We start from the raw sequence: 27620 nt of genomic DNA, 5'->3' as shown, positions 1-27620 counted from the left end.
TGGCTGGACTGGGGGTATGATTCCTACATGTTTGACACCAAACACGATATGGTTCTGTGTAGCCATTCTCAAGTTATCGCGATAGACTTATAATGCGGTTAAGAGTATATGGTATGGCTACACTACAAACAACCCAGCAATGATTTTATGAAGGTTGCAGAGAGGCCCTACTCATGTAGGGGTCCCCCCTCACACATACCTCAGCACCCTGCCTTGTAGGATTAGCAAGGCCTGCTATAGGGGTGACCTATGAGAGTATATGTGTTGTAATGGGGTGGGATATAGGGTACCTATATCCCGGTAAGGGGTGCTAGCACCACCTTACCCAGACTACAGTAGTGGTCTGGTGGTGTCAGTTTGTATGGCTGTCCCAGGGTGGCACGATAAGTGCTGCAGCCCTGGTAGGCCTACTGAGGGACCCATGCCCTGGGTACCTAGGGTACCATCTACAAGGGACTGTCAGGGCATCCTCAGCATCCAATTGGTTTGTACCTAGGGTACTTCACATCAGTTTTAGGGAGAAAGCAGATAGGCTGGGGTCCTGGATAGCAGGATCCCAGCCAGAGTAGTCAAAAACCACTCAAATACCAGGCAAAAAGTTGGGGGCAACCATTAGTCAGATTCCACCTTCCTACATAACCCCCCCGCAAACGAAAGGAGATAAGGCTAACCTTGCCCAGATAAGCCTTTATTTCCTGAGTGGCCATATAAGGAAGAACCTGCACTTTCCCCTTGGGGAATCCTACCCCAAGGGGTTCTAGAGTTTCTCCAAGGTCTAGGGAAATTAACTGTATTGATTTTTGGTACAGAGGTGGGCTGGTGGGATGTCTGAGTCTGGAAGTGCGGCCCTATTTGGGGTGGTCTCAACCTCCTCAGGTCACTGGTCACCATGGAAGCCTTTCTGCCCATGACTGTGTCATATCTGGCCCTAAGGGTCAACCTCTGGCTGCCTGCAGCTGGGGGTTGGATCCCTTTGATTTGAATAGTGGAGGGCACTGAAAGGTTTGGGGTAACTATGCCCCAGGTTTCCCTGGGCCCAACAACATTATTTAAGGGGTACCTATACCTAGGGGTAAGGGGGATCCCTCAGTTTGTAGAGAAATATTCACCTGGCTAATACTATTCTCCTGGGTGTCCCTAATCTGCTGATGAGGGGGTTCCGCTGGGCAGGGGCCCATTAAGGGGCCACTGACCTCCCTGGCCTCTGCAGCCCAGGGCTGACTGAGGCAGGGTAGAGAGGGGCAGGATACCTGCTCCAGACTGGGTACCACCTTGGAAGGATCCCCTGCCATCAGAGAGGTGGCCAGGCCAGGCCTGTCCACTTCTGGGGCAGTTACTTCACAAGGGGCAGGATCAGTTCCCTGAGAAACTTGACCCTTACCTTTAGTCTGGTGCGGGGAGGGCTGTTCCTCACCCCCTATGCTCTCTGTGTGGAGTGATCCATAGTTTCAGGCTTCACTCCCTTTATTTTCTCCTGGGGTGGAGGTGAGGCTCTCAGGGTCTCATCCACTCTCTCAGGGATGCCTACCATTCTTAAATGGGCATTGTGGTCTACCTCAGCCCAGGCTGAGATTTCCAGATCATTCCCCAGTAGATAATCTACAGGCAAGGTAGGGGACACTGCCACTCTCTTTGGGCCAGTAACCCCTCCCCAGCTGAGATTTACCACTGCCATGGGATGGTCTGTCCTAACTCCATCAACGTTGGTCACCTGGTAGCTAAACCCAGGTAAAAGCTGTTCTAGGGGCACTAGTCTCTTGGTCACCATGGTGACACTAGCCCCTGTGTCCTTGTAGGCCACAGCCTTCTGACCATTGATCATGGGCTCTTGTCTGTACCTGCCCAAGATATTGGGACTCATGGTAAAGTTGGCAAACCCCATGCCACCATCACAGACTAGAGTTGCTTGTGTAGGGGACCTGGTTAGGCCAGAGTCCACCTGAGTTCCCCAAGAAAGCCCAACTAAATTTTTGTGTGCACTCCCACCACCTGGGGAATTACTACTAGTAGTAACAGGAGGTGTTGGAGCTGCAATGGGAGGAACATTTTCTTTATTGCCATTCTTTGGACAGCTGGAGTCAGTTTTCCAGTGGCCAGGTTGCTTACACACATGGCAATATGGTTTCTTGTTAGAAGAGGAAGGATTTTGGGACCCACCCCCAGCACTGGGTTTTTGGGGCCCTTCAGAGGACTTTTCTGCTTTATTATCCCCACCTTTCTCTTTGGGCTTGGTAGAATCTTTCTTCTGGTCACCACCTTGGTTCTTGGGCCTGATCCTGGTTCTGACCCATTTGTCTGCCTTCTTTCCCAATTCTTGGGGAGAGGTCAGATCAGAGTCCACCAGGTGCTGGTGTAAGAGTTGGTTTTGACAATTATTAAGAATCTGCTCCCTCATGATGAGATTATACAATCCTTGAGAATTGTTTACTTTACTGCCATTTAACCAACCTTCCAATGCCTTGGTAGCACAATCCACAAAGTCTACCCAATCTTGATCCTGTGCTTTCTGGGTGTCTCTGAACTTAAGTCTGTATTGATCAGTGTAGGAAGGTGGAATCTGACTAATGGTTGCCCCCAACCTTTTGCCTGGTATTTGAATGGTTTTTGACTAGTCTGGCTGGGATCCTGCTATCCAGGACCCCAGCCTATCTGCTTTCTCCCTAAAACTGATGTGAGTACTCTAGGTACAAACCAATTGGATGCTGAGGATGCCCTGACAGTCCCTTGTAGATGGCACCCTAGGTACCCAGGGCATGGGTCCCTCAGTAGGCCTACCAGGGCTGCAGCACTTATTGTGCCACCCTGGGACAGCCATACAAACTGACACCACCAGACCACTACTGTAGTCTGGGTAAGGTGGTGCTGGCACCCCTTACAGGGATATAGGTACCCTATACCCGACCCCAATACAACACATATAATCTCATAGGTCACCCCTATAGCAGGCCTTGGTAATCCTACAAGGCAGGGTGCTGAGGTATGTGTGAGGGCGGACCCCTACATGAGTGGGGCCTCTCTGCAACCTTCGTAAAATCATTGCTGGGTTGTTTGTAGTGTAGCCATACCATATACTCTTAACCGCATTATAAGTCTATCGCGATAACGCGATAACTTGAGAATGGCTACACAGAACCATATCGTGTTTGGTGTCAAACATGTAGGAATCATACCCCCAGTCCAGCCATGGGCATGAGGGTATGATTCTCCCCTGCTAGAGGGGCGATATGGGAAAAGCTGTAGATTTCGGACACCAATTTAAAAGTGCACAAGTAACTCAAAATGGCTACTGCCCGCCACCTACATGACCCTGGCTGGCTGTTGCTGGGGAAAACATCAGCCTCGCCAGCTGGACAATAGGGCTCCTGTGGCAGGGAGGTGCTAGCATCTCCCCAGACAGGATAATGTGGATTGGAACAGGGGGGGGAACCAGATGTCCTTTCAGAGTTGCACGTAGGCAGCTGCAGAAGCCTCATTCTGCATACACCGCTTGGAACCGGTTCAGGGTCATCCTGCCCCTCGCCCAGGCGGGAAACACACAAAGGGGAGAGGGTGTAGCCACCCTTTCCCGCCTCACCTCTCATTGGTGGACACTACTCTGGACACTCCCCTAATCTTGGGGATAAAGGTGAATAACGTGGTCCCAGAGTCTCAGATTAATCTTGAACTTTACAGTCTTGACCCTCGACTTGCTGCTGCCCAGCTGACGGAAGAAATCTCCCTTGCTATAAAGGAGTTATCCCCCTGCTTGGCAGGCACCTGAAACACTGCAAGTGACCCGGTTGGAACCTCGCTGCTCCTACGGACTTCGACAACTTCCAGCACCCTTGAGGTGGGTTTCCAGCACATCCCAGAGGCCAGTGAGTGTGCTCAGCGAGTTTGGGCACCGTGGACCGCGTGGGTGCCGAGATCCCGAATACCCCAGGACACCGGCCACCTCTTGCGTAGCACACGACCCTGACCAGTGGGGAAGTTGTGCTTTGGCCCGTTTTTGAGCCAACCACTCTACAGCAATTGTGCCAAAGACCAGCACCCTAGCCCCCTCCGGTGGCCCGTGGGTGCCCTTTTACGCACTCCAAATTGCCGCCTCCCGCGGTCCCTTGTCTCTCGACTTGTGGGCCCTAGCAGAGGTCTATCTCAAGAATCAAGAGTTCCACTGGTTGCTCCAGGCCTGCTCTACAGTCTCCTCGAAGGAGACCTCTCCCAGACCTCGTGGGTCTGCACTGTAGCAGATTTGTTCATCTTTCGTGGGTTGCGGTTGCCAAGGCTTAGTGGATCCAATCCGGACACTAACACCGCAGCAACCCTCATCCAATGTGGGACAGTCGCCCTCCTGAAGCTGGCCTTCCTTGAAGCCTCCTGGAGCCCGTGGCTGCAGATCCAAGCTACACCACTTTCCACCTGAAGCACCCGACATCGAAGGGCTCTTTGCTTTGAGCCTCCAGGTCACTTTGCCGTGACCCAGACTCTGTCCCCTCTGCTTTCAGGTTCTTCTCTACAATCTTCACATCTTTTATCTTCACGGAATCATCGACGCTTTTGGCTAGCAGAACTTTTGACTATTTTCCCATTGAAAATCAGCCCGCGACCCGACAGCAGAAACGACATATGCACCCGGCTTCCCTGGGGCAGGTAACAGTGGTACCTCGGTACTCTCGTGGTAGTGGGCTCCTCAAAAGCTTAACTCTAACGTTTTAACTTTGTACTCCTGCTAGAAGTATTTTTAAACTGTTTATTTCTAACCGCGACATTCTCCATAGGCTGTAATAGAGATCCCGATAGCAGCTACTTCCACTGCACGCGCCTCCCGTGGGTCCCCTTCCTCATAACCTGGGGTGGATTCTTAAGGGGCCAGCGATCCTGAATGCCCTAGGCATTGCCTGTAGAATTGTCGTGGTTCTTATACCACTTTTTTAGTATATGGTTTGGTCCCCCCCTGGGGCCCAATGTTAATAGTGCTATTTATTGTGTCTATCAATGCTTGTTTGATATTGTAACTTTGCCACAGCTTCATAAAGAGACTGTGGGATTCTGTCTAGAATAAATACATATATTTATATATATACCTGTGTGGGCTACTCTTTCATTTGGTTATTCAAGAGGTTATTATGGTAAAACAATAAGCTTAACACTCCTTCAAGACTTAGCCTGAAGGCTGCTCTCCACAGCTACCACTAGGATAGCTTTCTTTAAAGGTTGTCTTAAACCTATCATCAATAAGAGTCGAATTGGACTGGTGCAAGGTGTCCCTATAACTAGGAGACAGCATATGCCAGACCAACTTCTCACAATCAGTGGTTTAGCCAAACCCATCTATTAAAGCATCTCTCAAGATATAATAATCATCTGCATCATCTTCTCTTACAGAGAGGAGCTTGTTTCTACCTTTGTCTGCAAAGGAGAGCCACAGGATTGCTGCCCACTGCTCTATTGGTACCCTTTGTACTTTGCAGGCCCTCTCAAGAGCTGTGATCCATTTGTGGATATCATCTCCTGTCTGATCGGGGGGCACAATCTTGTGGAGGTTCCTATTGTCAGGGACTTTCTCTCTAACTCTAGGGGTTTCATTACTGCCACCAGGGGTCTCTAGACCCCACTTTCTAGAAGCTTTCTGAAGCTCCAGGGACTCCCTGTCCAATGCTAACTGTTCTCTCCTGAGCTGTAGCTTTGCCTGCTCAAACTGGATCAGTCTGCATTTCCTCTCTTGGGAGGATTCTCTCCTCTGAGGAGAGGCAGAGGTCCTTTTGGATCTCCTAGAATGGTTGGACCCCACTGAGGGGGATCTGTTCCTTCTACTTGGATCCACCACTCTCCCTTTAGGGATGGAGAGAGTGCCTTTTGGGCCATCACCTCCATGTTGTGAGTGGTCTGGTTCTTCCAGGTCAGGATCATCATCCTCTTCCTGGCCCTCATCAGAGTCCACTCTGGGAGTGTCCTCTTCTGAGGGATGCCCACCCAACCTGTCTACCCCATCAGACCCTAAAGTCTGCTATGAGCAGGATTTCCCTGAGACGTTGAGTATTGGCACCCTTGTTTGTCTTAAGTTTCCTAGAGGTGCACATCTCCCTAAGATCAGCAAAGGAAAGATGATCATATTTGTCGACTGGGACCCTCTGGGGTCCTTCCAGAGCCTTATGGGCACCTGAACTTAAAGACATTTCTAGTGTAGTGGTACTGGTGTATCTACCTACACTAGGTGTGGCCTACTGAACCCTTTCTTGAGTTGTAGTCAAGGTGTGCTAAACCCTCTACACACAACTCCTAAATTCAGTAGAACTTATTGTATTCTAGCTTGAATTTATATGTACCTTTGGTACCAAGTGGCTTTCACTTTAGAAATTCAATTTGTTATCTGGTAAAACAATGGCAAGCTTGAATCCAACCGCTGCACACCAATGTGAGAAGTTGGCCTGGCATATGCTGTCTCCTAGTTATAGGGGACACCTTGCACCAGTCCAAGTCGACTCTTATTGATGATAGGTTTAAGACAACCTTTAAAGAAAGCTATCCTAGTGGTAGCTGTGGAGAGCAGCCTTCAGGCTAAGTCTTGAAGGAGTGTTAAGCTTATTGTTTTACCATAGATAACCTCTTGAATGACCAAATGAAAGAGTAGCCCACACAGGTATATATATAAAATATATGTATTTATTCTAGACAGAATCCCACAGTCTCTTTATGAGGCTAGTGGCAAAGTTACAATTCAAACAAGCATTTATAAACACAATAAATAGCACTGGAATCACAGGGCCCCAGGGGGGGACCAAACCATATATTAAAAAAGTGGTATAAGAACCACGAAAATTCTACAGACAATGCCTAGGGCATTTAGGATCGCTGGCCCCTTAAGAATCCACCCCAGGTTATGAGGAAGGGAACCCACGGGAGGCGCGTGCAGTGGAAATAGCTGCTATCGGGATCTCTATTAAAGCCTATGGAGAATGTCGCGGTTAGATTTACACTGATTAAAGTCACTTCTAGCAGGAGTTCAAAGTTAAAACTTTAGATTTAAGCTTTTGAGGAGCTCACTACCACGAGAGACTACGAAGTACCACTGTTACCTGCCCCAGGGAAGCCGGGTGCATAGGTCGTTCTCGATGTCGGGTCGCGGGCTGATTTTCAATGGGAAAATGTTCAAAAGTGCTGCTAGCCAAAAGCGTCGATGATGCCGTGAAGATTGAAGTTGTAGAAGTTGTAGAGAAGAACCTGAAAGCAGAGGGGACAGAGTCTGGGTCATGGCACAGTGACCAGGGAGCTCAAAGCAAAGAGCCCTTCAATGTCGGGTGCTTCAAGTGGAAAGAGGTGTAGCTTGGATCTGCAGCCACGGGCTCCAGGAGGCTTCAAGGAAGGCCAGCTTCTGGAGGGCGACTGTCCCACGTCAGATGAGGGTCGCTGCCGTGTTAGGGTCCGGATTGGATCCACTAAGCCTTGGCAACCGCAACCCACGCAAGATGAACAAATCAGCTACTGGTGCAGACCCACGAGGTCTGTGTGAGGTCTCCTTTGGAGAGACTGTAGAGCAGGCCTGGAGCAACCAGGGGAACTCTTAGATGTCGAGATTGTCCTCCGCTCAGGCCCACAAGTCGAGAGACAAGGGACCGCGGAAGGCAGCAAAATGGAGTGCGTGAAAGGGAGCCCACGGGCCACCAGAGGGGGCTAGGGTGCTGATCTTTGGTACAAATGCTGCTTGGTGGTTGGCTCAATAATGGGCCAAAGCACAACTTCCCCACTTGTCAGGGTTGTGTGCTACGCAAGAGGTAGCCGGTGTCCTGGGGTATTGGGAATCTCGGCACCCACGCGGTCCACGGTGCTCAGGTTCGCTGTGCACACTCACTGGCCTCTGGGATGCTTAGGAAACCCACCTCAAGGGTGATGGAAGTCGTCGAAGTCCGTAGGAGCTGCGAGGTTCCAACCGGGTCACTTGCAGTGTTTCAGGTGCCTGCCAAGCAGGGGGGTAACTCCTTTACCCCAAATGAGATTTCTTCTGTCAGCTGGGCAGCAGCAAGTCGAAGGTCAAGACTGTAAAGTTCAAGATTAATCTGAGGCTCTGGGGCCACGTTATTCACCTTTATCCCCAAGATTAGGGGAGTGTCCATAGTAGTGTCCACCAATGAGTGGTGAGGCGGGAAAGGGTCGCTACACCCTCTCCCCTTTGTGTGTTTCCCACCTGGGCGAGGGGCAGGATGCCCCTGAACCGGTTCCAAGCAGTGTATGCAGAATGCAGGCGCTGTAGCTGCCTACGTGCAACTCTGAAAGGACATTTGGTGCACCCACCCTGTTCCAATCCACATTATCCTGTCTGGGGAGATGCTAGCACCTCCCTGTCACAGGAGCCCTATTGTCCAGCTGGCGAGGCTGGGATTTTCCCCAGCAACAGCCAGCCAGGGTCGTGTAGGTGGCGGGTAGTAGCCATTTTGTACTACGTGTGCACTTTTAAATTGGTGTCTAAATTCTGCCGCTTTTCCTATATCGCCTCTCTAGCAGGGGGAATCGTACCCTCATGCCCATGGCTGGACTGGGGGTATGATTCCTACATGTTTGACACCAAACACGATATGGTTCTGTGTAGCCATTCTCAAGTTATCGCGTTATCGCGATAGACTTATAATGCGGTTAAGAGTATATGGTATGGCTACACTACAAACAACCCAGCAATGATTTTACGAAGGTTGCAGAGAGGCCCTGCTCATGTAGGGGTCCCCCCTCACACATACCTCAGCACCCTGCCTTGTAGGATTAGCAAGGCCTGCTATAGGGGTGACCTATGAGAGTATATGTGTTGTAATGGGGTGGGATATAGGGTACCTATATCCCGGTAAGGGATGCTAGCACCACCTTACCCAGACTACAGTAGTGGTCTGGTGGTGTCAGTTTGTATGGCTGTCCCAGGGTGGAACAATAAGTGCTGTAGCCCTGGTAGGCCTACTGAGGGACCCATGCCCTGGGTACCTAGGGTACCATCTACAAGGGACTGTCAGGGCATCCTCAGCATCCAATTGGTTTGTACCTAGGGTACTTCACATCAGTTTTAGGGAGAAAGGAGATAGGCTGGGGTCCTGGATAGCAGGATCCCAGCCAGACTAGTCAAAAACCACTCAAATACCAGGCAAAAAGTTGGGGGCAACCATTAGTCAGATTCCACCTTCCTACACGCGTGCTCTTATTAGACCCCGGATCAGGAACGTTTGCATGGATTGGGTGAGAGGGTTGCAGGACTCGACCCGTCCATGGAAATTCCCCAAGATGATAAACCACGCCCTGAACACTACCCCACAATCTGGAATTAAATATCCTGATTATAAGTCCCTTCAGGAATCCAGATGAGTCACGACCACAGGCCAATGTCATCACAAAGCGCCGCGGGGTCTGGTAAGTGTTGGTAACTCTCTTGGTCAAAATGCAGGCCATTTCTTCGTCCTTGGCGATTCGGGGTACCCCGCGGTCAGCGCTTGACGCAGATCTGGTTCTCTATTCCTTTTAACACAACAACGTGGCCTCTGCTGACTTTTATAGTCATTAAGGCACGGAGACCAAGGTTTGCTGGTTTTGCCACCAGTCTCACAGGCCCTTACATCGAAAATACTGACCCGACGTAGTGGCGCTACATACAGATGGGGCTGCATCCCCATATGTGACTGTCCTGGCACTCCCACCCCTTGATGCCCGCCCAAGCCCCCTCAGTTTGGGAACAGCCATGTGGTTCCTGTGCTCAGTTCACATGTTCCTTTCTCTTCCATTTCCCAAGAGGACTAATTTTTTCAGGGATATTTTTTTTTGTCGTTTTTTCATACAGCGCCTACTGTGAAAAAACTTGCCTCTATACTCTGTGTGTGTTCTGGCTGCGGGTGGGTGTTTATAACGGGTCACGATTGAGAACGGTGAAGTTCAGGCCGAAGGCACTTTGATTTTCTCAGTGTCCCATAATTCAGGGGTTCAGAATGCGTGCTCATCCAGTCATTGGCCTCTCTGCAGAGCGCACAGAGCACTAGCCGGGTATGCCAGTTGTGATGGTGTGAATGAGGTTTACAGCTGTCGCAATAGTAACGCGGCGATAGTTAAGAGAGAATGCAGTACGTACAGGCGAGTGAGCCCGCTGTGTGCACGTGTGAGGGGGCGGTGAAGGGAAAGAGAGGCTAGGAAGCACGCAAGAAAGTGAAAAGAGGAAAGGGATGAAGTGTGGGAACTGCAGACGGAAGGTTCCAGAAAGGTGGCAAGAGGAAAAGGTTGTAAGCATCTAACCGGAGGGCTGCAGGAGAGAGCGGTGCGAGGAGGAGCAAAGGGGTGGATGGGGCACGATGAAGGCCTCTGCCCTTTCAGGAATGTTTAATTCATACTCTGCTTGAAATGTTTGTGACTTTGTATGCGCGTGTGTATACACTTGCTACGTGCGTGTGCACAATCTGGCCGCTTATGCCCCTCCCCCTCCTCTAAAAACACTTCTAGAGACACCACGGTCACGCGGCAACCCTGGAGCCAAGTGATCGGTGAGCGCTGCACTATACGTACACAGGGTACCACGCCATTCTCACATTTCTAACAAGTGCACCGAATGGTGTGCACTGGCCGCTTGTGAATATGGTGCCCCTCCCACAGTCCCATGGGCATGGGCCTAGCGCACAGTGTGCCTTGGCCACGCCTCGGGCCGCATCTGCATTAGATTTAGTGTGGGCAAAAGGGGCCGCCGAGTGACGCTGAAATGTGAAGTCCTTGATGTGGAACATGCACACCGCCCAGACAGTGTAGGCTTCTTGGCACTGAAGGTACAGACAAGGCGCATGCGCAGCTCACAGCATGGCACAGTATGGATGCGAGTGTAGGCGCCGGTGCCAAGGTAAAGGCAGTTCTGCCGACACAAAGAAACAACTTTTGAGTACACAGTAAACATTTTACCCACAAACCCATGTGTAGCACATGTAAGAGACACATAGGATCAATTAAACATCCATGCATACATGCGCTGTATGTTTCCTTCCATCCTCTGCTAGACCAATAGCAGCGCCAGATTCTCACACCAACCACACAAGAGGCAGCGCATGATAGGTGCAAGCTTCCCTTGCACACGTACAACATGAAGTGTAGCAGTGCAAGCTTCTACCACCTTCAGGAGGCACAGCATATAAGGTGCAGGCTTCTCTTGCACAGAGCACACATGCAGGATGGACAGAAGTATCGCAAGATTCCATCACTTGCAAGAGGCACCCCATGAGAGGTGCAAGCTTCTGTTACATGGAGCAAGTGTACAGCATAGACTGTAGAAGTGTAAGCTTCACTCACTTGCAAGAGCACAGTATGGGATGGGGAGAGCACAGCAGAAGATGTGGAGGCTTCACACACGTGCAACGTGAAGTGTAGCAGTGCAAGCTTCTTTCACCTGCAAGAGGCATAGGTAGGTTCAGCAAGCACATGAGCTGTAACAGTGCAAGTTTCCCTCACTTGTAAGAGAACAGTATGGGATGGGAGGAGCACAGCATAGGATGTGGAGGCTCCTCTCACACATGCACAACATGGACTGTAGCAGTGCAAGCTTTCATCACCTGAAAGAGCACAGCACAGGATGGGGCAAGCACAGGATGTGGAGAGCACAGCATAGGATGGGGTGAGCACAGCATAGGGTGTGGAGGCTTCTCTCACACACGTACAGCATGAAGTGTAGCATTGCAAGCTTCCATCTCTTCCAAGAGGCAGTCGTAGGTTTAGCAAGCACATGGGCTGGAACAGTGCAAGCTTCCATCACCTGCACGAGGCAGACGTAGGTTCAGTAAGCACATGGGCTGTTACAGTGCAAGCTTTACTCACTTGTAAGAGCACAGTTTAGGATGGGAGGAGCACAGCATAGGATGTGGAGGCTTCTCACACATGTACAGCATGGTCTGTAGCAGTCCATGTAGCTTCTATCACCTGTGAGAGGCAGACTTGGGTTCAGCAAGCACATGAGCTGTAACAGTGCAAGCTTCCCTCACTTGTAAGAGCACAGCATAGGATGGGGGGAGCACAGCATAGGATGTGGAGACTTCTCTCACACATGGACAGCACGGACTGTAGCAGTGCAAGCTTCTATCACCTATGAGACGCAGACTTGGGTTTGCAAGCACATGAGCTGTAACAGTGCAAGCTTCCCTCACTTGTAAGAGCACAGCACAGGCTGGGGCAAGCACAGGATGTGGAGAGAACAGCATAGGGTGTGGAGGCGTCTCTCACACACGTACAGCATGAAGTGTAGCAGTGCAAGACAGAGGTTCAGTGAGCACATGGGCTGGAAGAGTGCAAACTTCCATCACCTGCAAGAGCACAGCATAATGAATGAAGATGTTCTTATATAGCGCATGGCTACCCGGAGGCATCCCAGCGCTGCGGAGAGGGTCAAGGAGGCGGTGGAATTAAGGAAATAGCTAGGTCTTAAGTTGTTTCCTAAATGACAGATGGTTAGCTTCCTTGCGGATGGAGAGGGGAAGGGTGTTCCAGAGTCTCGGGGCATTGTAGGACAACAGGCGACCTCCTGATCGGGCCTTTCTGATTCTGGGGACTGTCGCTAAATGAAGTTGATCTGAGCGGAGATTTCTTGTGGGTTTGTAAGGTTTAAGAAGGTTTTTGATGGCGGGAGGGCCTTTGTTATGGAGTATTTTGTGTGCAATGCAGAGGGTCTTGAAATGGATTCTTTCCTGTATTGGTAGCCAATGGAGTGGAGTGGAGTGGAATGGAGCATAGGATCGGGCGAGCACATCATAGACTGTGGAGAGCACAGCATAGGATGAGGTGAGCACAGCATAGTATGTGGAGGCTTCTCTCGCATGTACAGCATGAAGTGCAGCAGTGCAAGCTTCACTCACTTCCAAGAGGCAGACGTAGGTTCAGCAAGTACATGGGCTGTAACTAACAGTACAAGCTTCCATCACCTGCAAAAGGCATAGCATAAGAGATGCAAGCTTCTCTTACAGCGTGGACTGTAGAATTGAAAGCTTCCATCACCTGCAAAAAACAGATGTAGGTCCAGCAAGCACATGGGCTGTAGCAGTGCAAGCTTGTCTCTCTGCCATGGTGGAGGTGGGGGGGAGCAGAAGGAAAGGCTTTTTGGAGCTGTTGTCCTCAAAACTGCTTTCAGATTTTGCAAACCAGCCAAAAGCTGCAAGGAAAGCCTACGTCACGTTGTGGTGCTCGCAGTCTGCCGACTCTGCTGCCACAGTCTGGTCCAGAGAGAAATGTGGAACAGAGGTTAGTCACGGCGGAAGGCCGACCTAGGGTTAATTGGCAGGGTTGGGGGTAAGGCTAGTGCTGCAGTACTCCTCACGGCTGGCTTCTCGGAGTGTTTTTTTTCACTCTATGCTGACGTCACTGTGAGGGTTCCTGGCTCCCCCAGGCTGCCGGAATTAAAGACTGCTGCTCTTGCACGTCTGAGCTTCAGAAGTGCCTCTACACTTGTGCATCATAGTACCCCCAGGGGCACCCCGCTGTCCCCCCTCCCCCAAATTAGGTTACCCAATGAAACACACGAAACAGTTGTAGGTGGGTAACAATTGCTGCAGGTTTATTACATAATTCCAAGATATGTAATGGGTGGGTTATCTTACGGGCGATCCAAGGGCAGGCAACCATCTGGGTCGCCTGCCCGCCTGATGAGCCGGGCAGCGCGGGAGCGATGCCCGCCGGTGCTGCCCTCCAGGTGATTCTTTCTACGATCACGTGCCGTTGGTAATTCTACTCACGCCTCCCCTCTCGGGGCGGAGCGTCGCATAGCAAGCCCCCGGTTGTTCAGGCCCACAACCGCCCGCAGGACTAGCGGGGCGCCGACACGGCTTCCGGGACCTCTCTGGAGGCTCCTCGGTTTTGGCTCAGGCACCCCCTATGGTGCCGCGCAGAGGTACCCTTTGTACCGGCCTGCTTCCAGATCGCCCTGTAACTCCGCCACAGCCCTGGAGGCGGCTCACCGTCGCAGCCAGGGCCCCCCACCACCTGCTATAGTCTTACCTGCAACCTCTCCTATCTAGGGCTTCCTGCAACTAGCTGGAAGGGAACCATCCTAGCAGAAAGAAGAGTTTGAAATTCTGCCACCTCAAGACAGTGTGACAGCGCTAGCAGGACTCAAACCCTGTGAGATCCCTTATATCCACAGGCCCAAGACTTACCAGTTAGCTATAGCTCCTGGCGTTGTAGATGGCCCCATCTATGCCCCCAAGGCCTGGGGAGATATGCCAAGAACTATTTCGCTCCTCATGCGGGCAGGTTACCCTCTTCACAATTCTGGGCCTGCCCTCTTTGGCTATGAAGGCAAGAAGGGTTTTTACTTAACCTTTGGCCAGTCCTCTGATTGCTAAACCTGGAGCACCGGAGTGCTCCTGGCTGCCAGCGCGTGACCATGGTCAAGGGGCGACTCTCGCCCCTGCCCACCATCCCCTATTCCTTATGGGAATTATGCCTACAGATCCCTCAGTGATGTAACCCCCTAGGTATACCAGCTTCAGGAATCTGTCTGGCTCAAGCCTTGCGCGCTGTCAATAACGTTCAAGCATTGAGGATTGACTAAGTCCTACTTCGCCCATCCCATCATGCTCCTCAGTGGGATGGTGGCGGGGGTGTGCCCCCCCACAAACCCAGAGCATCGCCAGCGGTGCCAAATTCCTGCTCCGTTGAAGTAGAGATTTTAGTGCACCCTGGGCGTGACAAATGTACTATTGACCTAATGCCCCCATGTGTTAGCCCCGCTGACACCCCAGTTATAAGGACAGCAGCACCCTATGTTGGCTGGCAGCGCCCCTAGTGCGGTAAACGTGTCCGTAAACCCGGATCCCAGTCCCCCACAGCTGCAGGAGGCGACCAGTGAAACCGGTGGGGGATACCCCCAACCGCAATGGTCCTCTAGACATCCATAAAAGGCCCTATTTTACCTGGGCCTATCATAAATGATGGTGGTTGTTTTGCTACTCGGCCCCTTTATGGGTAGGCCCCGGAATTAGGGCAACGCGCACGCTCCCAGAGCACGGAGCTTGTTACCCACACGCTGATACTTTATCTGTTGCTGACAACAACCGGGCACGGGAGTGAGATCATACTGCGATATTCACTGATCTACCCAGCGTCACAAACCCAACGCGAACTCGATCCGAAGGTATTGGCGCGCAGTTCCTGAGCACCGTATTTACATACATAATCGGGCACGGGGAGATTAAGTGATCTGCCCGGCGTCACAGCGCGACTCGCCCGACGGTATATGGAGCGCACTCCATACGCCCCGTAACTACATACATATTCGGGCACGGAGTGGGATCATGAGGAGTGGGATCATGAGCCGCCAAAACTCGCGACCCTCGGGGGCCCAGGTAGACCAGGCCCAGCAGCACGCATGCATATCTGGGCATGGAGTGATCAGTGATTTGCCCAGCGTCACAACCACAGCGCGAACTTGATCCGAAGGTAATGGCGCGCAGTTCGTGAGCACCGTATATACATGCATCATCGGGCACGTGGATATTAAACTATCTGCCCGAAGTCACAGCGTGACCCGCCCGAAGGTATTGGAGTGCAGTACATGAGCCCCGCATTAGCATACCCATTCGGGCACAGTGGATTAGTGATGAGCTCAAACTGTAATGCGCGCAAAATTATTAGAGCACCGGATACTTGCACCGACCAAATAACCCATCCGAGTGCCGGGGGTGTCGTAATGCCCGGAAACACCTGATGCGCGCAAATGTGGGCACGAGCAAATTCTTGTGAATAATACATGCACTTGCATCATGTGTCTGCATTATATGAAGCCAGCCGATACATGTTGCATATTTATCTAGCGTGCTCTCGACCCGAAGGTATTGGAGCAAAATCTTGTGCCCAATGCCTGCGCTTGTATCAAGTGTCTGCCTTACCGGAAGCCAGCAGATACATGTTGCCTATTTGTATAGCGCGAGCTCGACGTCAAAGGTCTTGGAGCGCTTTACATGAGCACCGTATTTACATTACACCATGCCGGCACGGGGAGCGTAAGCAAGTCCTACCATATAACACGATCCCCGTGCCAAATCACGCGAAACACCGCACCAGATTAACCATTGAGGTGCGGGGGGTTTAGTAATGCCTGCAATCGTTGCATATTTATACAGCGTGGACTCGACCGGAAGGGCTTTACATGAGCACCGTAATTACATTACACCTTCAAGCAGGGGGTGCTTAAGAGAATCGTACCATATTACACACTCCCCGTACCGGATCACGCTAGCACCGCACCAGATTATCCATTGAGGTGCGGGGGGTTTATTAATGCCCGTAATCGCGTACGTGAACAATGCTTGCACTTGTTTCATTTATCTGCCTTATAGGAAGCCAGCAATACTTGTTGCATAACTATATAGCGCGAACTTGACCCGAAGGTATTGGAGCGCTTTACATGAGCACATTATTTACATTACACACTTAAGCATGGGGGCTTACAAAATTCGTACCAATTATCCATTGAGGTGCGGGGTTCAGTAATGCCCGCAATCGCATAATGCGGACGCGACCTCAAGGGGCGGAACCTCACTTCCCTAAACCCGCGTCCAGCACGCAGTCGTCGGACTACCCCACCTCTGCAGGTCCCCCCGCCTACCGCACGCAGCCCACTGCATGCCCCTCCCGCCCTCAACGGCAGCATAGCCGACGGGAGGGGGGGGCGATAGCCTTATCCGGGGAGCACCACGAGGTTGCACCGCCCACGATCCGCGGGGACCCCGGCAGCTCCCAGCCTTGCAGTGCTGGTGTATTAGGGCCGTGAACCGACGCTACTCTCCTAACGGCTCCCCCGGCGCAGGGTGTGCGGCTTCTTTGCCGTCGCACCCCTATTCATTGACTTTGTTCGCGAGGGCCGTCGCCATCGAGAAGTGTGCCCCGCGGGCGAAAGGCCGACAGACACCCGATCGATACAGTGTGTGATGAGCGCTCTACCCTAAACTGAATCACGCTGCGGTGACGCATGGGCAGGGGATGGTTTGGATCTTGCCCGCGAAACCCCCTGAACCCTAGTTCGATGCGGCCGCCAACCTCTATCTCGCTGCGGCCGATGCATGGGCAAGAGGAGGTCTAGAAGGCATTGAAGCGCTCTAACTAGTACAGTGTTAACATTACGCATTCCCTCCTTCGGTGGCAGCGCATCCATTGCCCAGGACCACGCGATCCGCCGCATGCCCCCCGCGCCCCCAAGGGGGGGGCGCGAATGCCTTCCCCCTAAAACAAGCATGAGGAGGCGACACGGGGGTCGGAATTGCCTTTGCACTTGCTAAAGAAAGTGCATCTTGCTTGCGTGACTCGGCCGAAGGTGTTGGAGCGTAGTACATAATCCCCGTATTTACATAAATATTCAGGCACGGTGGATTATAGATTTGCCGAGAGTCACAGCGCGACTCCAGCTTTAATGATATGCCCCGAGACCCAGCGTGACACACCCTCAAAGGTATTGGAGCGCCGAACATGAGCCCATATCTATCTACACGTCCGTGAACTCGACGTTAAGTGCGCAGTTCCGCAGCACCGTATTTACATACATCGGGCACGGGGAGTTCCAGTGATCTGCCCAGAGTTACACGTGACTCGCCCGAAGATGTTGAGGCGCCGTACATGAGCCCATATCTGTCCACACATTCGTGCACTCGACGTTAAGTGCCCATATTTACTGTGCGACTCGACCCGAAGGCATTGGAGCGCAGTACATGGGCACCGTATTTACACACACATCCAGGCACGGGGCAGATTAAGTGATTTGCCCACAGTGCAGTACATAGCGAACCCGGGATTTACTAGATTTACACACATATCCAGGCACGGGGCAGATTAAGTGATTTTTCCAGAGTGCAGTACATAGCGAACTCGGGATTTAATAGATTAGCCCCGGGTCACGGCGCGACTCTCCCGAAGGTATTGGACCGCAGTACACAGAGAATGGCAGCCCTCTCTATTCGCCGCCAGCTTGTTCCCCCCTCCGCCCATGACAATCCGTGCCACCAGGCCCCGCACCAGCAACCCCCACTTTGACCCAACTCGAGGCGGAGGGGGTGGGGGCGATTAATTTGCCAGGATCGCGCGGGGATACTAAATGACTAGCCGCAGGGTGGGTGGGCGGCTTCGAAGCCAACCTCACCCAAGGGTTTACCTGCCTGCAAAACGTGGGGTGCGGGCATCGATCCCGCTACTTTTAGCACCCCATCAGGAGCTCTACCAATCGGGGCTACGTCCCTCGCTACACCGATAAATTCGGCCGGCGGACCGCGTCACTGCCCTTTAGAGTCGCCACCCTCGCCCTAATCTTGCGCCCCCTCCGCCCATGGCCCACTGCCCTACAGGGCCCTGTCGATCTGGTACTGCCCAGGGACAGGGCCGGGGCGGAGTGGGTGCAGGAAGACTCACCGCAATCTGGAGACCGATCGAAAAGATGGGAGCTGCACCTCTTTGAAAGGTTGTGAAGATTGTTGCCTATTTATAGCGCGAACTCGACCCAAATGCATTGGAGCGCTTTACACGAGCACCGTATTTACATTACGCATTCCGGCATGGGGAACTTAAATGATATGGCCGGAATCTCAGGATGTTGACGCGACCCGAGATGATTGAACCCTGGTTACCAGCACCAAAAATCGGCAGTCCATCCGAGGCCCATCCCTCCGTCTTTCTACCTGACCTGCTCGTTCAAATCCCATGCTAACTGCACTCCCAAACCAATGAACTCGCCATTGGACGGTAGGTGCACCCATTTGAAAGGCTGCAAAATTCGCTGCAAATTTATATAGCGCGAGCTCGACCCAACGGTATTGGAGCGCTATACACGCGCACCGTATTTACAATACGCCTTCCGGAGGGGGTGAGGGTGGTAGCAGTGTGTATTGACTCCATTCCACCTCTTATGCACGGTCATGTATGCTAGGGTCTGACCAGCGCCTGCTGACCCGCAGGAACAGCTACCTGGGGTGGTGGGGCAAGATCACGTGAAACCCATCGCGGCGTGATGGGATTGATGTACCTCGAATCAGAGTCTCAGACCTTAACCAGGCACGCAACTTGTCTTCCGCACATTTGGCGGCAGCGCAGCCGACGGACCACATCTTCCATGCCCCACCCGGACCCACACGACTCACAGTCAATAATTTCAATCATTAGGCCAGGATCACAGGGTGTTGGCGCCGCCACTAGGCTAGCAGCCTGCGATACCACGCCTTTATCGGCAATGCGGCCGACGGACAACCTCAGACGGGGGGGATACCCTTTACATCTAGGCCGCGACCACGCGGCTGGCACCGCCGGCGACCCCCGGCAGCCCCGTTTACCAATCTCCCTGCATAATTATATAGCGCGAGCTCGACCCGAAGGTATTGGAGCGCTTTACATGAGTGCCGTATTTCCCTTACACATCTAGGCACTGGGCGCTTCGTCCACAAGTACAAGATTACGAGATCGAGTGTATTGGAGCAAAACCTGCGAACAATGCATGCACTGGTATCATCGTATATAGGCAGCACGATTACCTGTTGGACCCAGGCCGCCCCGTTACAATCTCCTTGCATAATTATATAGCGCGCGATTGACCCGAAGGTATTGGAGCGCTTTACATGAGTGCCCTATTTACGTTATACATCCAGGTACTGGGCGCGCGGCCTACCTCTGGACCCAGCCTCGAGCCCACCACCCGATCAGGACCCACAAGCAGGTTCCCACCGTGGCAGCCGAGCGGGCCAGCTTGCCCGGACACCTTACTGCCCCTAAAGTTTCAAGTTTCCAATAAGCCGTAATCACGCCACAGTGAGACCGCACTGGCTACGATACAGCCACGGCAAAGCTGGCAAGTCGCCTGTTCGCCTTCCAGAGGTATTGGAAGTGCCCACCACACCTGGTATTCCCGGGCGGTCCCCCATCCAAGAACTAACCAGGCCCGACCCTGCTTAGCTTCAGAGATTGGACGAGATCGGGTGCATTCAGGTAAGCGTGTGCGTGCGGACCAAAGGCTCCAAAGCGGGATCGGCCGGACCGCGATGTCCCGCACATTTAAACAGTGCGGTCTCGACCCACTGCACTGGAGCACCAGCCTGAGTACCGTGCCTGTATTCGCAAAAGGGGGTGGGGGGGTGACCAGGACATCGACGGCATTCCGTCGGATCCGCAGGATCTTTCATTCTGCAGCGGACCACCGCGGAGCCGTTTGATAGATAGCTTTGGCAAACTTTTAACAGGCTCAGTGGCCGAGGAAAAAGCAGCGCTGAAATCCGAGATATGGGCACCTGAAGCAACAAGACGTTGCAATTAACAAAAGCGAACCTTACTAAAAGGACGGGGAGCGATGGCTGTGCAGGCTGCGGTTATGAACCCCCATTTCATCCCCTTCTGCTTCCCCGGCTCTCCGACGGACTACGAGTTAGAGAATGTTTACAGCGCCGGAGCGCATGTGGGGCGCTGGGATATCGTTTCGAGTTCCAGCGATCGGGCCATTCGCGCAATAAACAGACCACACCGTGTCTTTAGCGTAAAAGGCCATTTATTAGGACCAGGCTGCACAACATTAACAATAACCAAAACATTATATGAATAAACTTTCCCCCAACACTCTACCATCCTTCACTCCTTTCACCCACTCCACACTCCCCTTTTGTACCACTCCATGCCCCTTCCGTTCCTCACCATTCCACAAACCTCCTTGCATCCTCCCGGCTCTCCTCGGCCATTTCACTCACGCCTCCAATACCCCCACCTCGTTCACTCTTCCCCCCCCGAGGGATGGGTGTGCCCGCTAATGACTCCCCCCACCCCTCCAAAGTACCGCCACCCCGCAGCCTGTCCTAAACTGGCACGCTGTAGCCAACCCTGGAAACCCAACCCTCAACTGAAGGGCGGGTGGGTGGCCTTTTCTAAACCCTCCCGATGGTGCCGAGCGCAGGAAGAGGAAGTCGCCTTCCTCCCCTGCGCTCATATACCCACCCCCTAACTCCACCCCTTGACCCTACCTGGTCCTACCCTCGCGCGAATGACCCCGGGGGAAGACTAGTCTGCGACTCTGCTTCCCCCGGGGCCCGGCATCGCGCAATAAACAGACCACACCGTGTCTTTAGCGTAAAAGGCCATTTATTAGGACCAGGCTGCACAACATTAACAATAACCAAAACATTATATGAATAAACTTTCCCCCAACACTCTACCATCCTTCACTCCTTTCACCCACTCCACACTCCCCTTTTGTACCACTCCATGCCCCTTCCGTTCCTCACCATTCCACAAACCTCCTTGCATCCTCCCGGCTCTCCTCGGCCATTTCACTCACGCCTCCAATACCCCCACCTCGTTCACTCTTCCCCCCCCGAGGGATGGGTGTGCCCGCTAATGACTCCCCCCACCCCTCCAAAGTACCGCCAACCAGGTAGCCCCCTGTAGGGCGGGTACCTGCCCCACCCCCTAGGCCAGGACCCCTCACACATCCCTGCGACACCAGATTGCCTCATTCCAGAGCTTGCTGACCACATCCCTCATTTCCATCATGTAGTAGGCGTTCCCCAATCGAGACAGATGCACCCCGTCATCCCTAAATAGCAGTGGTTCCTCCAGTCGTAGTCCCGGGTGACTGATCACCTTGACGTCCTTCTCCCCACAAAAAACGCGCATTGCCCTGTTCAATTTTCGCCGCGCTTTCTCAATTGCCCCATGCTTAACAGCTCCCCTCCAGATCCTCCTTGGAACAAACTCCGTCCATGCAATGCAAGCCCCTGCCAGTCTGTGTTTTAGTACCTCCAAGTCTCTCTGCATCAGCTGTAAGAGCGCCAAACCCGACAGCCGAACCAAGTCATTTTCCCCCAAGTGTATAATCAACAGATCCGGGCAACCCTTCTGTGGGACCATCTTCGCGAGCCAGGGCAGTAGTGCCCCCCATCGCATTCCCCCTTTACCCCACCAGTGCACTTCGTGAAGTTGTCCTCTGAGTCCCAGGTTACGGCCGTACACCTGTTGCTCCGCATATTTCGACGCCCAGTGCACAAAAGAATGCCCCACGATCCATGTGACCGTCTTGGCCCCAGGGCCTCCCACGCAACCTAAGAGAGAAACAGAGGTTAGAGACGCACAAGGAATGCCAAACCCCGCTCCATCCAACCCCCCACACCCTGCACCCCGCCCTGTCACTTTCGCACGTAACGCTCACAACACCTTGACCTCCACCTCCCAATCTGTCGGATCCTATCCCAGGACCACCCCAGCCGGGCAGCCGCTGTCGCCGCCCCAATCCGGAAGGAGTGAGTTCCAAAACCCGCCGGCTCCAAACCCACACGCACCAACGCCATGCGCAACACCGCCGACAACTGGCCAGCCGTCACTCGTGCCCCAGACATGTGACAAAATATTTCCCCTACCCCAAGCTGCCTCACCCGCACAAAAGCCTGCCACTCAGCCACCGGGCACACACCCCCTCCCTGATTCTCATTCAACCAACCCACTTACCCCGGCCCAACTGGTCTGTCTTCGACCGACCGAGCCAAATCCCCAGGCGCCCCGCATCCAATCTGACGTCCTCATACCTCCGCCCCTCCCCAGCCCGCGTGCCCAGCAACTCAGACACCCGGAATGCCCCAAAAAACATCCAGACCATGCACAAGCGAAAAATCCGAACCTCAAACTCATCATAGCAACAGAGCGGCAACGCCGCAACCAACCGAACCAACACCTCAAACGTTATGGCCTCCCGCGGCACAGAGCCCCCAACTCGCTCCCTACCCCAACCCCGCAACACCCTACTAACAATCACACCTTTCGTAGGGTCAAAACCAAAAAACAGACAGCAATAAAAGGACACCCCTGCCAGTTTTCCTGAAATGGTTGCCGCCGACAACCCCTTATCCATACAGTGCAGCACAAACTGTAATACTCCACGCTCCATCCCCACCTGCCCCCCAGCCTCAGAAACCCCGCTCCAACCCATAAAGGCGACAAACTCTGCCCACGCCCGTCTGTAGGTCCGCCGGGTGGTAACAGCAACAGAGTTTTCCACTAGGTCAACCACCCTCACTCCCCTAGGGCCCAAATGCCATCCGGCAGCCCCGTCTTGCACAGATCCACTCCAGGTGCCAGTCGCCGGAATCGCTGCCACTGCGAACGAGACAAAGCATCCGCAATGTCATTATTCGCCCCCGGCACATGCTTGGCTCGAAAAGTCACATTCAGCCGCAAACACTTCAGCATGAAACTCCTCAACAAGCGCAACACCCTCAGGTCCCTTGCCCTCTGCCGGTTGACCAACTCGACCACCGTCATGTTATCCACATGGAACAACACCGCCCTGTTTTGAAACTCAGAACCCCACACTTCCAACGCCACCAACAAAGGAAAGAATTCCAAAAAGGCAATGCTCCTCCCCTGCCTCCTCCAGTGCTCCGGCCAGGTCTCTGCACACCACCTCCCGTCCCAGAAAATGCCAAAGCCATCCGCCCCAGCTGCATCCGAGTAAATTTGGATTTGCCAAACCGTGTTTTCCTCCACAAAGTCCAATGAGACCCCATTGAACTCCATCAAGAACAGCAACCACGTCCGCAGATCCGCCCTCACTCCCATGGAGATCCTGACCCGGTGGTGTGGAAGCACTGCCCCCGACATGGCCATGCCGAGCCGTCGGCAGAACGTCCGCCCCGCCCTGACTACCCGGCACGCAAAGTTCAAGAACCCCAGCAGCCTCTGCACCGCCCGCAGCGCAATCCGTTTCTCCCCAATCGCCCACTGGAGGCACTCCTGAATTTCCTCTACCTTCGCGACCGGGAGCCTCGCTGTCCATTGGATGGAATCCAGCTCAATGCCCAAGAATGTCAGAACGCAAGCCGGCCCACTCGTCTTTTCGGGCGCCAACGGCACCCCAAATCCCTCTGCCAACTCCTGGAACCCTGACAGAGCCCTGCCACAGGCCCCCGAACCTGCCTTCCCCAGGAAGAGGAAATCATCCAGATAGTGCGTGACATCCCGGTGCCCAGTCCGCTGCGTGAAAGCCCACTGCAGGAAAGTGCTAAACATCTCGAACAAGGCGCAAGAAATCGCACACCCCATGGGCAAGACTTTATCTACGAAGATGGCCCCCCCGAACTGCATCCCTAGGAGCGCAAAATCCGCCGGGTGTATAGGCAACAAGCGGAAAGCCGACTTCACGTCACATTTTGCCAATTCCGCCCCCGGCCCACACCCCCGCACAAGGCGGATCGCATCGTCCACCGACGCATACAACACCCGGGAATCCTCCTCCGCGATGAAGTCGTTCACTGACTGCCCCTCTGGCCACGATAGGTGATGAATCATCCAAAACTCACCCTCCTCCTTTTTGGGCACCACCCCCAGTGGAGAAACGATCAAGTCCTCCATCGGCCAGTCATAAAAGGGGCCCGCAATCCTCCCCTCCTCCACCTCCTTCAAGAGTTTGGCCTCCACCACCCCCGGCAATTCCTTCGCTGACTTGAGGTTGTCGGCCCATCTCCGTGATCTGGGACCTTGATACCCGACCCGAAAACCATCCGTAAAGCCCCACTGAATCTTCAAGGCGGCCTCCCTGTCCGGGTAAAGGGAGAGCCACGGGGCCATCGCCTCCACCCTAACCGGTGTAGGGGCCCTTCTGTCCAGTCTGCCCCCTCCCCTTGGCATTCCGCCATTGTTCGGAAGGGGTGGTGAGTGTAAGGCATTGCGTAAGGGGATGCTTCCCCCCGCACTTAGAGCACTCGTGCTTGAACTTGCACGGGTACCTGGAACAATACCCCCTATTGTAACTCCAACAGGCCCCGGTATTGTAAGTGCCGGGCTTGCTAGACTGTCCGGCCCCACCTGTGGGTGCTGTGGTCCCCCCCGCCCCAGCGTGGGCGGGACGCGACTGAAAAGACCGATACGTGGCCGGTAGACCACTCGCCGTGTGAGTTGATGCGGATGAATGCGTAGACGCCATCCATTGCATCCATAATTCCTGGTCCACCTCACCCCAATGCTTCTCGGGGTTCGCACTGACCCGCGCCCTGAACTCCTCATCATAACTCAACCAAGCGAAACCCCCAAACTGCATCTGAGCCTTCCTGATGATATCCATGTATTTCAGCAATGCGATTGCCCTATCGGGATGCTTCTCGCAATAGATACTCGCGTAAATGAGAAAGGCAGAGGTCCAATTCTCCATATTCACCGGCACCCTCGGCCGCCTAGTCAGCTCCCACTCCTCCTCCTTGGAGCCCTCTTTGGCCTGCACCTTCCTATGCAGTAATTTAAAAACGTCCACGTACTCATGCTTCCAGATCTTCCCCTTTATTTTGTCGGACAAGTGCGACCCCAACGGCATAGCCAGGCCCATGTAGGGCAGTTTTTTCGGGAGCTTACTCCCCGACGCCTCCTCCTTACCCCCATCCTTCTCTGTCTGCACCCCCGCCGACGCCACCGCCTTGCCCGCAACCGCTTTGTCCTCACTCGGGAGCCCACCCTTGGGAGCCTCCACCACCTCCCTCACAGAGCCGTCTCCCACCCCAACCGACCTACAAGCCTTCTTTCTTCCCCCATTGGGACCCCCGTCCCACACCGACCACCAAACCCGCTCACCTGTTAAAGTCGGCTGTCGCTCGCTGAGCCGTCCTCCGGAGGGGGTCGCCCGCCGCGTCTCTACCGTCTCCTTGTCCGCCGATCTCCGGGGGACCTGTAACACACCAACCTCTCTGTTGTCCTTGCCAGCGCCCGTCTCGTCACAGTCATCCCGCACCTCCCCGTCCTCCAGCTCATCACTTTCTGCCTCATAATCCAACTCCACATCTGCCTCCACACCTCCAGGCACCCACAACACCTCTCGCGCCGCTCTCTTCACACCCTTGCCATGCAGTTCACCAGACATGCGTGACCCCTTCCCCCCCGCTGCCGCTGCCCGTGCCCGCGCTGGAGGGATGGCCGCCGCGGACCGCCCTACTGCTTCTTGACGGCGGTAAGGGGCCGTCTTGCGCCCCACCGTACTCCCCTTAACTCTGCCGACAGCCGCCGGCTTGGGTCCCCCCCCGCCCCCCAGGTCGCTCGAACCTGGGTGGGCCCCGGCACCATCGGGCCTCAAAGCCGTCCTGGCCGTCCCTGCCTGCGTCCGCGGACCCCTGACAGCCCCCCCCACCCGCCCCCTCGCCCTCTCCTCCCTCCCCCGCTCCTCTTGCTCCGCCCACCGCTCCTCCTCCGACGTGGGCGACGGGGGCCCCTCCGCCTCGGCCTCCCACACCGCCCCCACCCACCCCTCCTGCTCTGCCCGCCGTGCCTCCTCAGCTTGCGCCCAAAGGCGCTGTTCCCGCAGCCTGTCCTCCCAAGTCCACGCGCACCAACCCGGGAGCCGTGGGGGGGGCGGGTACCCAAAGACCCCCCCTCCAAAATCCCCGAAGCAAGCTGACCAAGCCCCACCGAAGGCACGACCCCACCGGGCGGAACCGCGGGAACCCCCCCTCCCTGCCGCCCCGCGCCGCCAGCCGACACACCAGGGGTCGAGGCCCGGGACCCCCCCGTGACAAATCAAGGGGCCCCTCCGCTTCCAAAGCCCCCCCCACTCCCTCAGCCCCAGCCAGGACGTCCACCGCCTCGCCCGCGGGCCCCAGCCCCCCAGCCCCCACCACCACCGCCGCCTCCTCGCCCCCCCCGGCCGCCACGAGCTCGTCACCCGGCCCCCCCACTCCCCCACCCGCCCCACCCTCTACCTCGCCGGCCCCCCCGGCCGCAGCCGCAATCACCGGGGGCCGCTCCTCCGCGGCAAACGTCGCCGCCACGCCCCCGTCCGCCTCGTGGGCCCGGAACGACAGTTGAGGGAAACGAAGACGCGGAGGCAGGCTCCTGCGCCGTCCTCCGCGCGCCTGGCTAGCGCGGCCCGCCCCCCGCCCCCTCCCCCGCAGACCCGAGAGACACGGAGGTGGCGGCGGCGCCGGCTCCTCCTGACACGCCAGTACCGCCGCCGCCACCCCCGCCGAGGCCGCCCGCGGAGCCCTCTCAAACCCCACCCACGCTTCCCCCAGCACGCCGGGTCGCAGGAGATCCTCCCGCCCGGCCCGCCCCAGAACCAGCAGCGCCCGCCTCACCTCCTCAGAGGTCGCCACACCGCCGACACCGTCGAACGCCATTCCGAACGTCCTGCCTGCCACCGCGACCGGTAAACACTCCAAAAGCAACCCAGGCCTACCCTACACTACCCTCGTCACACTCTCCTTTTCTAAACCCTCCCGATGGTGCCTTCCTCCCCTGCGCTCATATACCCACCCCCTAACTCCACCCCTTGACCCTACCTGGTCCTACCCTCGCGCGAATGACCCCGGGGGAAGACTAGTCTGCGACTCTGCTTCCCCCGGGGCCCGGCAAATTCAAAATGGCTGGCCCCCATGGCACGGGTCCCCCCCGCAGCCTGGCGGTTTTGCTGGTCATTTCAGCTGCCTGTGCCAGAATGCGCCCTTGACCGGCGCAGGATAAAACGAGTCTTGAAGCGTCAGACTGCAGAGTTCCCGTCAGCGCGCCTCTCTCGTAAACACAGCTTCCGTGCAATGCCTGCAACCCAGAGACCCTCTCTTGCCCCACAGTGCTGCGGGCAGGAATGCCACGAGACTCGCGCCCCCCCCCCCCCCCATGGCAACCGATGCCAACGGGCCCCGTACTACCTGGTACTGCCCAGGGACGGGGGCCAGGGA

The 27620-nt window shown here is 54.7% G+C and overlaps 1 protein-coding gene across 1 annotated transcript; it reads right to left on the bottom strand.

Moving 5' to 3' along the window:
* Nucleotides 1-21345: 21345 nt before the first annotated feature.
* On the bottom strand, nt 21346-27319 carry LOC146821022 (uncharacterized). The gene is made up of 2 exons (XM_085609786.1): nt 27235-27319; nt 21346-22016 (listed from the first exon to the last, which is right to left on the bottom strand). Exons 1-2 carry the CDS (start codon nt 27317-27319, stop codon nt 21400-21402), a joined length of 702 nt encoding a protein of 233 aa, XP_085465912.1. The 3' UTR covers nt 21346-21399.
* Nucleotides 27320-27620: the final 301 nt, after the last annotated feature.

The sequence above is a fragment of the Triturus cristatus genome, chromosome 6, assembly GCF_964204655.1.
Source record: "Triturus cristatus chromosome 6, aTriCri1.1, whole genome shotgun sequence".
In the NCBI taxonomy this organism is placed as follows: domain Eukaryota; kingdom Metazoa; phylum Chordata; class Amphibia; order Caudata; family Salamandridae; genus Triturus; species Triturus cristatus.
This window is presented reverse-complemented; position numbering and strand designations above follow the sequence as displayed.